Below are 14,128 nucleotides of genomic sequence, written 5' to 3' on the forward strand. Positions count from 1 at the left end.
CTTCATTCTGTGGTTCAGTTTTATATCGGACTAGTGGCATTTTTGCTTCACTCAACATCTCTGCATTTATTGGAATTAGGATATTTGAACTCGCTCTCTTCTGTTTCTTGTTAACAATTCTGTTTATGAAAGCTGCCAACATTTTATGTATTTTTTCCTAAAATGACTGTTTTGCTGCTGGAGTTGGTGCTGTGTTTCTTTATGGTAATATCAAATTATAAAATATTTTCCAAAGCCTCATATTGAGCAAAGGAAATAGTTATTAAAACAGAGGCTGGACCATTGTTGGTTTATCCTGGAGTTGATTCTTTTGTGATGTCTTGAGATCTCCAATGGTGATTTTCTGGGCTTTTAAAATTTGTTTGGTTTTGCACCAAGCAGGCAACTTTACCTTTCATACAAATGAATGTGGTAATGGTGCAGATCTCTTCTCTGATTTTCTTGAGCTGTCTCAAATCTGATGCTTTTATTTCACTGAGATGTTCGACTCTGCTTTTGAGCAGTCTTTCATTCTGTTACAGTTTTGAGACAGAACTGAAGGATTTTGTTTAATGGAGACGTTACTTAAAATCATCTTGATGTAGCATTTAAAAAGACCCACAAAATCACAGGTGATCACTTAACACTGTAGCTTTTCGAAATGTTTGTATTGCTTCATTGCACATTGCGTTTTGCTTTCTTTATTCATTGTTTATTGCTTTACAGTACAGTGAGCAGGTGTTAAACCTGCTAAAGAAAAATGCTTTTTATTAATACTATATGTTGGCATATTTGTGAATTATGTGTACAAATATATTTTTATTTCTCTTTCTCAAACCTCCTTTGAAATTCAAGAGAGATTTTTTTTGTAGTTGATTTTTTTTTTTACGCTGTAGTAGCAGAAGCCCATAGTGTTGTTGAGAGCTTTGTCCTTATTTCACAGATGCACTGGGAATTGTTTTTAATCTCCTTTCTGCTTTCCCATTACAGATGGTGATGACGACCCACAACTCTCCTGGGTGGCTTCATCTCCCTCCAGCAAAGATGTTGCATCACCCACTCAGATGATAGGAGATGGGTGTGATCTCGGCATCGGGGAGGAGGAAGGGGGGACTGGCCTGCCGTATCCCTGTCAGTTTTGTGATAAGTCCTTCATTCGCCTGAGCTACCTTAAAAGGCACGAGCAGATCCACAGTGACAAACTACCTTTCAAATGCACCTACTGTAGCCGGCTTTTTAAGCACAAGAGAAGTAGGGATCGCCACATAAAGCTTCACACGGGGGATAAAAAGTACCATTGCCATGAATGCGAGGCTGCGTTCTCTCGCAGTGACCACCTCAAAATTCACCTGAAAACCCACAGCTCCAGCAAACCGTTCAAGTGTACTGTGTGTAAACGTGGGTTTTCATCTACCAGCTCATTGCAGAGTCACATGCAAGCTCATAAAAAGAACAAGGAACATATGGCAAAGACTGAGAAAGAGGTGAAGAAGGATGATTTTATGTGTGATTACTGTGAAGAGACATTCAGTCAGACTGAAGATTTGGAGAAGCACGTAATGACACGCCACCCACAGCTTTCCGAGAAGGCAGATTTGCAGTGTATTCATTGCCCTGAAGTATTTGCAGACGAAAACTCGCTGCTCTCACACATTCATCAAGCCCATGCCAACAAAAAACACAAGTGCCCTATGTGCCCGGAGCAGTTTTCTTCAGTGGAGGAAGTCTATTGCCACTTGGACAGCCACAGACAACCTGACTCCAGCAATCACAGCATCAGCCCTGACCCAGTCTTGGGGAGTGTGGCATCCATGAGCAGCGCAACGCCTGACTCCAGCGCATCGGTGGAAAGAGGTTCCACCCCAGATTCGACCTTAAAGCCTTTGAGAGGGCAAAAGAAAATCAGGTCTGTGGACAGAGAGGAAGGCCAGAACTGGTCTAAAGTTACTTACAGCTGTCCGTACTGCTCGAAGCGTGACTTCAACAGCCTTGCTGTTCTGGAGATCCACCTGAAGACCATTCATGCAGACAAACCTCAGCAAAGCCACACGTGCCAGATCTGCCTTGATTCCATGCCTACACTGTACAACTTGAATGAACACGTGAGAAAGGTGCACAAAAACCATGCCTATCCCATGATGCAGTTTAGCAACATTTCTGCCTTTCACTGTAACTACTGCCCGGAGATGTTTGCAGATATCAATAGCTTACAAGAACACATCCGTATTACTCACTGTGGCCCAAACGCTACCCCTCAAGATGGCAACAACGCTTTCTTCTGTAACCAGTGCTCCATGGGCTTTCTGACCGAAGCAACCTTGACTGAGCATATTCAGCAGACTCACTGCAATGTAGGAAATTCAAAATTGGATTCCCCTGTCATTCAGCCAACACAGTCTTTTATGGAAGTTTATTCATGCCCTTATTGCACAAACTCCCCCATTTTTGGCTCCATCCTGAAGCTTACAAAGCATATTAAAGAAAACCACAAGAACATTCCTCTGGCACACAATAAGAAGTCAAAGGCAGAGCAGAGTCCAGTTTCTTCTGATGTTGAAGTCTCTTCCCCTAAAAGGCAACGGCTTTCTGCTAGCGTAAACTCAGTGTCTAATGGTGAATACCCATGTAATCAGTGTGATCTAAAGTTCTCAAATTTTGAAAGTTTTCAAACCCATTTAAAGTTGCATTTGGAGTTGCTGTTGAGGAAACAGTCTTGCCCTCAGTGTAAAGAGGACTTTGATTCCCAGGAGTCTCTTCTGCAACATCTCACCGTCCATTATATGACAACTTCAACTCATTATGTATGTGAGAGCTGTGACAAACAGTTTTCTTCGGTGGATGATTTGCAGAAGCATTTGTTGGACATGCATACTTTTGTGCTGTATCATTGCACCCTTTGCCAAGAAGTTTTTGATTCCAAGGTATCTATCCAAGTGCATCTGGCAGTCAAGCATAGCAATGAAAAGAAGATGTATCGTTGCACAGCCTGTAACTGGGATTTTAGGAAGGAGGTGGATCTCCAGATCCATGTGAAGCATAGTCACTTGGGGAATCCATCAAAGTCTCACAAATGCATCTTCTGTGGTGAGACCTTTAGCACAGAGGTAGAACTGCAGTGCCACATCACAACCCACAGCAAAAAATACAACTGCAAGTTTTGTAGCAAAGCTTTTCATGCCATCATCTTGCTTGAAAAGCACTTGCGGGAAAAACATTGTGTTTTTGATGCTAGCGCTGAGAATGGTACAGCTAATGGCATGACCCCAACAAATAAGAAAACAGAAGGGGCAGATATCCAGAACATGTTAATGAAGAATCCAGATACTTCCAACAGTCATGAAGCCAGTGAGGATGACGTAGATGCTTCTGAGCCCATGTATGGCTGTGACATTTGTGGGGCTGCCTACACTATGGAGGTCCTCTTGCAGAACCATCGTTTGAGAGATCATAACATCAGGCCTGGGGAGGATGACTGTTCTAGGAAGAAAGCAGAATTCATCAAAGGTAGCCACAAGTGTAATATCTGCTCAAGGACCTTTTTCTCAGAAAATGGCCTGAGAGAGCACATGCAGACCCATCGAGGCCCAGCTAAGCACTACATGTGCCCCATCTGTGGGGAACGCTTCCCATCACTCCTGACCCTGACAGAGCACAAAGTCACTCACAGCAAGAGTTTGGATACAGGGACATGTCGGATCTGCAAAATGCCGCTGCAGAGTGAGGAGGAATTTATCGAGCACTGCCAGATGCATCCAGATCTCAGAAATTCCCTCACTGGGTTTCGCTGTGTTGTCTGCATGCAGACGGTCACCTCTACCCTCGAGCTGAAAATTCACGGGACGTTCCATATGCAGAAATTGGCAGGAAACTCTGCAACCTCATCACCCAATGGCCAGGCCTTGCAAAAACTCTACAAGTGTGCGTTGTGCTTGAAGGAGTTCCGGAATAAGCAGGACTTGGTAAAGTTGGATGTGAATGGCCTTCCCTATGGCCTGTGTGCTGGATGCATGACCAGGAGCACCAATGGACAGTCTTCGGGCTTGACTCCACAGGAGGTGACCGAGAGACCGTGTGGCAGTCTGAGGTGTCCAGAGTGTAGTGTCAAATTTGAAAGTGCTGAAGATCTAGAGAGCCACATTCAGGTAGACCACCGAGACCTGACGCCTGAGACTAGTGGCCAAAGGAAAGGTACCCAGACGTCCCCTGTTCCCAGAGTAAGTACAGCTGAACTGTAAAATGTCTGAGGGATAAAATGTACCCTTCAATGTGACTGAGAACAGATCTGATGTTATTTTTTTTTAAATTGTCACTTTATAAAATTACTTGTGCTACTAAAAAAACCAACAAAACAGGAGGAAAAGCAGAGTAACGCACATAGAAAGATTAGATGTTGCTCAGCCTTGCAGGCTCCTTGATTCCTAGTGGCAGCGCATCAGATTTTTTATCATAAAACTGCCCTAGATTTACAAACAGAGAGCTGAGACACTTGAACGGTGGGGATTGGGTTTGTCCATGAATTCTGATGCTACTGAACTGGCAGATCTGGGGCACTTCCATGAAAAAAGGAGATGCTGAGTACCCAAAACAAAACAAAATCTGGTCTGTCAGACCTGAGGAATGAGATTATTTCTTACCAGGGAACTAAACACGAGCAGAGGATAAAGGAGCTTTTGAGGAGAAATGTAGTGAATTCCACTCAACTCCCCAGATTCTCACCTAAAACAAATTTCTGTGCTAAAGAGCTTGTCCTATGGATGTCTGTCAGAGTGAACGTTGTGAGGCTACTTGGATGTCTGTGTGCATACATGTGTGCCTGTGTGTGTGTGCGTATGATTTTAAAAGTGATTTTAAAAGGATCTGCTTCATGGCCCTCCTGTAAGATAAGTAGTTTTCTTAGCAAATCTGGAAATTGTCGTCTAATGCAGGTTACATATAGGTGTGCTCTCCTTTAATGTTCACAGATAGCCTACTTTTCCATTTCTTAGCTTACAAGATACTTGGGAACATGCAGATCCAAGTAAGGTTTCAGAAGCCTACTCAGGAGATTAATATCATTTGCAGTTTATAATCTTTTAAAATTATTTGTTGACGTTTTGGTTCAAGAATGGGCCAAGTCAGTCCTTCCTCTGTCAGGAACAGATGGAATGAGAAGTAGATTTTGGAAATCTTCTCAGGAGACCAATAGCAGACACATCTGAGTATTGATATCATCTGACATTTTTAATTAAACATGATGGGGTGAGATTTTCAAAAGTATCTAAGGAAATTAGGCACCCAACTCCTAATGAATAATTCCAGCTGTAGATGCCTGTTTATGTCAATCTGCTAATTAAAGCACCCACAAACACCTCTTACTGCATTAAAAGAACCTGAAAATACCATTCAACTAGAACACCAGAGGCTCAGTAAGTAAGAGAAGACCCGAAGTACATCCTGAGGACGCAGACTGAGGTGCCTCCAACACAGCCGGCGCAGGCTGTGTCCCCAGCAGGACTTGTTAGCTCTGGCTCAGCGCCGGGGCGTGCGGGGCAGCAGCGTCTCGCCGAGCTGGGCTGTGCACGGCCAGGTCAGAGCACGGCACCTGCCTGCCCTGGCACCCACTGGCCTCAATGCCCCGTCCAGGCTTCTAAGCGAATCCCATAGCAAGTTTAATGTCTTTTTTTTTTTTATTTTGCTTTTTTAGTAAAACAACTGGATATTGTTCCCTCTGGGTGCAGTGACTAAGCCTCCAGGCACACACACCTAATTCTGCAGAAGAATGAGGAATGGAAATATTCCTCCTTCGGTGTGATACCTTTTGAGACTTCGGCTGGGGCTCTGGCTAGGTCATTCTCCTTCCTCCTCCTCAGGCCTTTACTTCCTTCTAAATTCCTTAAAATAACTCTGTTCTCTTAAGTAGGACTAATTCTTACTTCATATAGCTGTGCCTATAGTCTAAAGTATTACCTTTTCTTTCCTATCGACTGTCAGAAGCAGAATACATTGCCATTTTCTGCTCTTATTTCTTGCTTTAACTCTTTCTTTTCAGTGACAGCTTCCATACTTGTTCTCTCAGGGGAGAGTTTTAAGTTCTTCAATATGGTAAATGCTGAGTTTCATCCCATGAAGAAAGATCTTGGTTCCTTTGTAGAAGATAATGAAAAATCAGCATTTGTGATGATGGCAAATGGTACCTTCAAGAGGTGTCTATGGCCTGCACATATGCTGGTATCAGAGACCTTTATGGTATGCATCCCAGGAATAGATATATTGTTATTAGGAATAATTAATTACCTTACCCTTCATTATGGGTACAAGACCTGAATTCTGATATCAGTTCATGTGGAAACTATTGGTGTTTCTCTCAGGTTTCTCAGGGCAATGAGTGCCCTTTGTGTCTGCCTAGCACAGGGGTTTTCAAAGAATTACACTGTCTTCTAAATGGTGATAAATCCCTGTATTTCAAGAATAGCATTTACTTAACTTCATTGGCTTCATAGCAAAGCTGAGCAAGTTGAACACGATCTCTCTTGTCATTTGTTAACACGCTGCGCCAGGTAAAATACCATTTTACTGGAGCAATCTTAACTGCACAATGCATGTAGAGTAATCTGCAGATGTCCAGAGAAAAGCTGATTCTCTCCAATTCTTGAGCACTTCTACATTTCTTTTTTAAACACCTTATTGATTTTTCTTTCTTAAACAGAAAAGCAGTTGAAGATTAGGACAGGGTACAATCAGTAAGAAAATATAGGGGGATTAGATTTTATGTAGTGGGTATATATATTTCAGAGTAAATAAGAATAAGCAGAATGAAATCCAAGAAAATGGAAAAGATGACGATGACATACAAAATCCGTAACTTCTTTCAATGTTGGAAATCGCTCACCAGCAGTTATACCTCTTGAATTGAAGAAGTGAGCATGGAAGCCTAAAGGATTTTCAGAAAAAAACTTCAATGAAGATTTAACCCCAAAGTGAAAGAAAGGAAGAAAATAAATATTAGCTCTTGATGAAAAAAAAAAGAAAATATTTGGGAAGAAAAAAAGATAGAGCAGGAGAAAAAGAACAATCCTTTTTTATTGTATGAAGTTTGTGTATACCACAAAGGGTGTATGAATATTTTGTTGGGGTTTTGGGGGGTTTTTTACTATTGAGTTTTTGGAGGTTTTGTTCTGAAAATCAGTTGGAGACAGCTAGATGAGGATCAGAAAGCACTCAGAATTGCTTGGCAGTTTTGGGGTTTGTTTTTTTTTATCCATAAGAATGAAAGAAGGCACATAACCCTTGAAAATGCTGCTGTATTCTGTCTTCCTCACTTACATTTTAGTATGGCGAACAACCAGGAAGAAATATCTATGAATTGGTCACCTTAGTTTCTAGGGTGTCTAACTAGGATCCAATCATGATGGTCAACAAAGATAGATTTCCAGACAAAGTGTTTGCCTTGTGTACATGGCAACATCTGCATTGGAGGATTTGTTATTAGGAGATTGTAAGTGAGGTCAATGGTCTTCCATTAGGAACATCACTAAGAGGAATAAATAAAATACACCTTAGTAGTAAAAGATTGCTCTAACCTCAATTTGTGTTTGATTCTTATAGTTTTACATGAGCTATTCTGTTTGGATAGGACTAAAAGTTTTTTTTCAGATGAGCATCACAAGTGGAGGTACCATTCCAGTACCTAGCACATGTATAGCTCAAGACCTTTTTTTATTCTATTACAATCGCATCAGAGGTAATGCTTTCATGTTTTTCTGAACATATTTCTGCACGTAGGAGCTTCAGTTTTGAATACTTTTTATTAATTCTTTTTAACATGTCTTCTAGAGAAATGCACATGTCTTGAGAAACATGACTAACTGTTTAGTATTGAGATTTCTCATTGCCCGTTGTAATACTGGAAACAGTAACATTTCAAGCTGCTCTTTCTCTTACACAGATTTATCCTTATTTTGTACCATAATTATCATGAACAATGCTTGTTTAACATTGACAATGGCAAATGCTTAGACTTCAATTAAATTTCCATCTTGAATGGTGTTACTATTTTTAGCCCACCTAGGTTATTTGGACTGAAGAAGCAAAGGAGGTGGCATAGAAAGTTGGAAGAATGAACCCTATTGTGCTCCTTTACACAGTGCCTTTTCTCCTGCATACTTTTTGGACTCAATTCCTTCTCTTTGTTCTCCCCTGCACCCCTTCTCTTCCCTTGTAAATCCACTTGAATGGAGGAATATTTTCTTTGTAGAACAGGAAACCATTTCCAGATTTAAAGGAGGACAGTCTGGAAAACCCATGGGAACAATAGTTACTTCAGAAAAGAAACCAGAACCCTCTGTTGTTATTACTACTATTTTGTGCCAAGATTAGAATTAAATATCTTGACTTAATGGGGATTGAGCTCTCAGCTGAAGGCCTGCTCATCTGGTCTCTTATGTCACCTAGGTGCCGTCACCTGGACTCTGCTAGCTCCTCAGAGTCTGGACACCTTTGTTGTCACCACTTGTGAAGACAAAACTTTAAAAAGAGATAACTGACCCATTAATAATGTTCATGAAGCTATGATACCCACAAAAGAAGATCGTATTTAGTACCATAAATAACACAACCTTGTATTAAAACTAGTGCTCCCCATTTACTGAGAATGGAAGTCTGGTTTTGTGACATTCTTTTAAAGAGAATTATTAATGAGCCAAAAAATCAGCTCTTCCATCTCTTGCATATACATTTGGGTGCTAATCTAGCTGTAGTTTTTTCGTGGCCTGTATGAGGCCATTTGTTAACCTCACTCCCTATCAAGCGGGGTACCCTATCACAAGAGCCATCACTGCAGTTAAGCTGCTCTTTTGCATGCATGCGTCTCAGCTGAGGCTAGAGATAATACTCAGAGGAAGTCTGAAATCTGCCGTCTTCTCTGAGGGGTGGTCATGCCAAGCGGAGTGTTTTTTAAGTTTGTGAAATGATGTGGAGGAGTTCGCACTGGGTCTGTGGATAAACAAAGACATCCTGTCTCCAGATCTGTTAGTAAGTAGCTTTCAGAAGCACCGAAATCAATTAAAAAAATGAATCATTTGTCTGTGTTTAATATAACTTTAAAGGTTTGAAATAAAGTTGAACTGAAATATTGTCCTTTTTAGCTAGTTACTTAGGGAACCCTCATAACAGAGATAAGTGTTGAACAAGGCACAGAACTTAGTCAGCTTTGAAGTTTTGAAGAAGAGGAAGGTTTCAAGTTTTAAATATGACCACATGAATCATTCACAGCCCAAGCCCATTTTTCTCTTCCCAGGTCTTTTGTTTTGTTTTGTTTTGTTTTTAAAGTTAGGAGCCCTCAGCATGTGTATGCCAGTGTGTTTGAGGGACATGTGTATGTATGTGTGCTGTGCTCGTCTGCCGGAATAGATTCCTAAGAAAGAGTGCTGCAGAAATCCAGCTGCTTTTCCATTAACAGCCTTGATTTCCGAATGGACTCCAGGAGGATACTTTCTTGAGCTGCCTAGGGATAACTAGCCAATCCAAACTATTTCCTTTTATATAGTTGGCTGTGTCAGGTTTCGGCCAATGGAGTATAGCCTTCTTCCTATTATCATGTTAATCACCCATTGTTATTTTAGCCTAGAAAGCCCTGCCTATGTGCAAACACATACTGCGTACAGAATTCATGGAATACACATAACATCCATAGACTGGTGCATTTGTTATTATGGTATTACAGCATGTTCATTAACCTCCAGCAGGCTAACTTGTTGCCATTGATGACATGGGAAGTAGTTAAGAAGCTCTTGGCAGCACCTAATTTGTTCTTTCCTCAGCAGGTGCTCGAGGAAATTGGATCCCGTGCGCCGAGGGGGTGACAGCAACTCCTCTGTTTAACTCAAAACTTCTGACTTATTACTGCTGTCCTAAAAATGGGATTCTGTACCTAGGTGTGGGTTGGAGGCTGTAAGAAAAAATAACGTGCATCTAAAAGTTCACAAAAAATACCCGCAAAATATTTTGCTTCAAAAAAGCTGGGAGGATGTTGTTTACTGAATTGGGTTTCTCAGTGCTAATGGCTTGGGGTTCTCATCCATTCCTCGGCTAACTGAGCTTGTGGTCAGTGCACGGAGATTCCACATACGTTCTGCTGCCATTCACTCTAGCTGTAAGGATATGGACCGCATGCTCACGCTCATGCCTGGTGGCAAGTGTTGCAGTCGGAGTTATTCTCTAGGAAGAAGTAGGCACAAAAGGCCCAATTTTTCTAAATTGCATGTCAAAAGATGTCTATTTAGATAGCATATTCCCATGCAGTAAATGAGCATGCATATTAGACCAAAGCACCGTACTCCTGCTTTGGGAAATAAGAGTTTTTGCACGTGTACAAAAGCTTAGCATTAGTGTTTTTTTTTTTTTCCTAACTTGCATGTCTAACTTGTCAACATGCATTTTAATTTCTACAAATGATTTCTTGGATTTTTGCCTGTCATGTTGCACAAGTACATGCACCACTGCCAATCTGAGTGCAAACTCCATTTTCCCTATTTGAATAAATGGTTCATGTAATTGCCTCTTCACACTATGTCCTGACTTCTGCAGCTAAGCCTCCCTGGTATGACTTTGAGACGGAGAAAATACACACCAGATTGTGCTAGGAAACAATTCTTTGTGGTAATGCAGTTTTTCCAGGATTTCTGATGGGAGACCATTACAAAATGTATTTTTTCCTTTTGTCCTTCAATTTCCCAAGTAACTATAGGTGTTTTGCCTGCTGTATTTTGAGTTTAACCAAAGATGGAATTTTTTGAGAAAGTTGATCTTTTTCTGAAAACAGAGTTACCTTTCAATGTCTTTTATTTCACTCTGCAGGACTTTTTACTCCAACGGGTTAAATGACATGAGCAATCTGATTATGGCTCAAGTACTCAATCAGATTTTCAAGTACTATCATTTGAAATTTTTTAAGTTGAAATTAAAAATTCTCCTCAAGCAGGCTGTTAATTAGAGATTGTATTTATGGTCCCAGAAAAGCCCAGCCCAACTTGGTGTCTTGTTGGGGATATATGAGCAGAGAAGGCCTCAGTGGAGGAAAGTTGAAGCACGTAACATGCTATATTCATGATCACACTTGCCTTATGCTACAGTGCAGTTTTCTCTAATCTCTTTTTGGTTATTAAACAGAAAAAGACCTATCAATGCATCAAGTGCCAGATGACCTTTGAGAATGAGAGAGAGATACAAATCCATGTCGCTAACCATATGATTGGTAAGACATTCTTTAAACTAGGCCACTCATCGGCTGCTTGTTTTTTGCTACTCTTTGAAATTCACTATTCTAATAACTTGTTAATATTCATGCTGTAATTTATTTTTTTTTATCTTTCAAGGAAAATGATTTTGATGTAATGATTCTTCACTTCAAAGCTTTTTAAATATGTGGTTATAAAAGTGTTACTGCTGAGCTTTTTTCCTTATCCTTTTGAGTCCTCATGTAGCATTTTCATTTATATTAAAATCAAACTTTTGACAGTATCTTCCATTTGATAGCATAAATTTCTCTCTATCCATGTAAAAAGTACTTGCCAGTTGTCAGCCACTTAGGAGCAATTATGTTTCAATTTTGTATGTCATGACATTGAATAGATTTAACTGCTAGCATTTTCCCAGCTAAGTGTGGTGAATTCCTGAGGAACATTGTCAAAACAAAACACTTACAGAGTTATTTCAGTGGGATTTTTTCTTCTTTTTCCAACAATTCTGGACTTCAGAAAGTTCAACTTTTCAGACATCCAAATGTTTTAAAAATCAGTGCTTGCTGCCTTCTACTACAGTCCTGTCGCAAGAGTTTGTTGTAAAGTGTTATTGTAATCTGATGGGTTGTATTTCTGCTGCAGCTGTATGATTGCTTTTCTGATGAACGCAAAGAAATGTTTTTCCTGTCTGTACAGATGTTATAAATATATGTGTTGGCCCAAGAGGTCAGTTTATTTTGATGCATAGACCACAAAGGAGTTACTTACACATGCCACTGTAGGCATATGTTGGATGAGATCCTTCGAGGACCCTACAGCGCACTCTGTGTGTCTCATATGTTCACATGCAGCATTTATCTCCCATAAGCATAATGGTTTCCCTTCAACAATTTTACATTTAGGAAACTATTCTCCCGTCAATGCATGTATGTAACTCCTATTATCTTTGAAGTGAATTATGCATAAATACCAGAGAAAGAGAAACACGGACTGACAGAGTCTTCACACCCCCACCCTCAAATGAAAAATATACATGTCAGTCACAATAATTTTCATCCAAGAGCCAGGCACGAGTTTGAAGTCAATGTCAAGCAGGTTAAGATGAAGATATCTAAAAATGTTTGCTTTTGTAGCAGGTGTTAATGTAATCTCTTGTTTGCAAGCTTGAAGAGTGAGATCCTTGTTAATTGGACCATAGTGATTTCATGTAGCTCCCCCTTAGATTTTTTTTTTTTAAGAAGCCTGAAAGAGAGAAGTCCTTAGGCAAGCTTAGCACTTGTTTCAACTTAATTTGTAATCCAGTAGCTAATAAATGATTTTTAAATACAAAGGTCATGAATTGCTGAGTTAAGGTTCTGCTTGATTCGAGGGGGGAATTCTTTTTTCTTTTGGAAAGATGTAATTTCTTCATTTTCCAGTAACTGATGTGTGATGTATATCCCCAAATTAGTGCTGTCTGAAATAATACACGATGATATATATGACATTACAAGGTTCACTATCAGTGCTACTGGAAAACAGCAGTGGTAGAAGGCATAGAAGGCTGAGAAAAGTGTGGTGCTGCTGTTTGTGAAAACTGTACCTATTATTTCCTTGAAGCTGTACATAAGTTACTACATATATTTGGAAGAACTCTATATAAATACAAAGGTGCATATGGACTCAGTTCCGTACACCTAGATCATTGTAAATACCAGGACACGGTAAGAAAATACGTGATTATTCCATTGTGGTGTCATGTCTTTGTGTTGCTTTGCTGAGATACGGACTGAGAACATTCATTAAGTTCAAGTCATCACTTTTTTTTTTACGGTGCAGTTTAGGAAAGAGTGAAGTATAGAAACCAAAGCCAAGCTTCTTCCCACTGTGGGCATCTCAGTTCACAAGGTGCTTGGGCCCCCTCTCCTTCAGGACGCTTCTGAAAAGGGGTTGCCAGTCAGTCTGCTGTTGGTATTTGTTCTTTACTGGGAAATACTGAAGGGGAGAGGAGAGACTAGATGTCACCGTTTCTCCAGCAATAAATGCTGTGCAGATTTCTCGTGTTAATTTGCATAGTGCTGAGTCACTAACAGTAAGGAGAGTGATGGATTGGGCTTGCTCTCGGGCTTGCTCCTGTGCCCTTTGTTTAAAGCCTGAGACCCTTGATCCCTTACTCAGGGGCCATAGGAGAGACGGGCACGTGCCTCCTTACTGCTCAGGCTGGTTTATCGCTTATAAAACAAGGGGTGCAAGAGTTTCCCTTCTCTGTGTTAGACCAAGTCTAGCCAGATGGGCAGCGAGAGAAACTAATATAGCTGTTTCTGCAGCCCAGGTCTGTGTCACAGGGGTTATTAATGTCATCGTTGCCAATTTAAGATCTACAGATGAGGATTTGTTTGTGCTGGGGGGGCACTGAGATCCCAGGGTGAGCATATGGGTGTTTGGGGGGCAGGGGGGAGCTTGCCCTCAGATTGTGTCTCCTCAGGAGCTTAGGGGTGGACTCATCTCAATGAACTTGTATCTGTCTAAAATTAAGGTGTCTGGTTTAATATAGTCATTGAGATGCTGTCTGGGGAAAATGAATGATTGATACCAATCTAAGATAAGAGTTTGAGTAGGATAAGCATTTCCAGGGAGAGATTGTTATCTCTCTTTTGAATTTGAAGTGAGCCAAGACAATGAAGTTAGCCTTGACATGTAATTTTTAGGTAAAAAAACCCTTGGCTTTGATAATCCAAGACCTCTCAGCAGCACTTTCTTCTCATACTTTGAGAAACGCAAGATCAATAGTTGAGATATCCTAAGCACTTGCTTACAGTTTTATTCTGGTCAAGTGACTGTCAACAAAGGAATCCCTGCTCTGTAGCAGCGACACCTCTTAAGTATCAGTGTCCGTAATATGATTAAAGAATTCAATTATTTCTTACATCGTAGTCTAAAAAAGTGCATCCAGT

General features: G+C 40.6%; 1 protein-coding gene across 8 annotated transcripts in view; it reads left to right on the plus strand.

The window, feature by feature from the left end:
* The window catches only part of ZNF423 (zinc finger protein 423), a 234,904-nt gene that overhangs the window by 132,905 nt on the left and 87,871 nt on the right, over positions 1-14,128 (plus strand). For all 8 annotated transcript variants that reach the window (XM_075161205.1, XM_075161204.1, XM_075161211.1 and 5 more), the window contains 2 exons: positions 970-4,193; positions 11,125-11,209. In XM_075161205.1, coding sequence (XP_075017306.1) covers positions 970-4,193; positions 11,125-11,209 — 3,309 coding nt within the window. The remainder of the gene's footprint in view (positions 1-969; positions 4,194-11,124; positions 11,210-14,128) is intronic.

This window comes from Calonectris borealis, chromosome 12, assembly GCF_964195595.1.
Source record: "Calonectris borealis chromosome 12, bCalBor7.hap1.2, whole genome shotgun sequence".
NCBI lineage: Eukaryota > Metazoa > Chordata > Aves > Procellariiformes > Procellariidae > Calonectris > Calonectris borealis.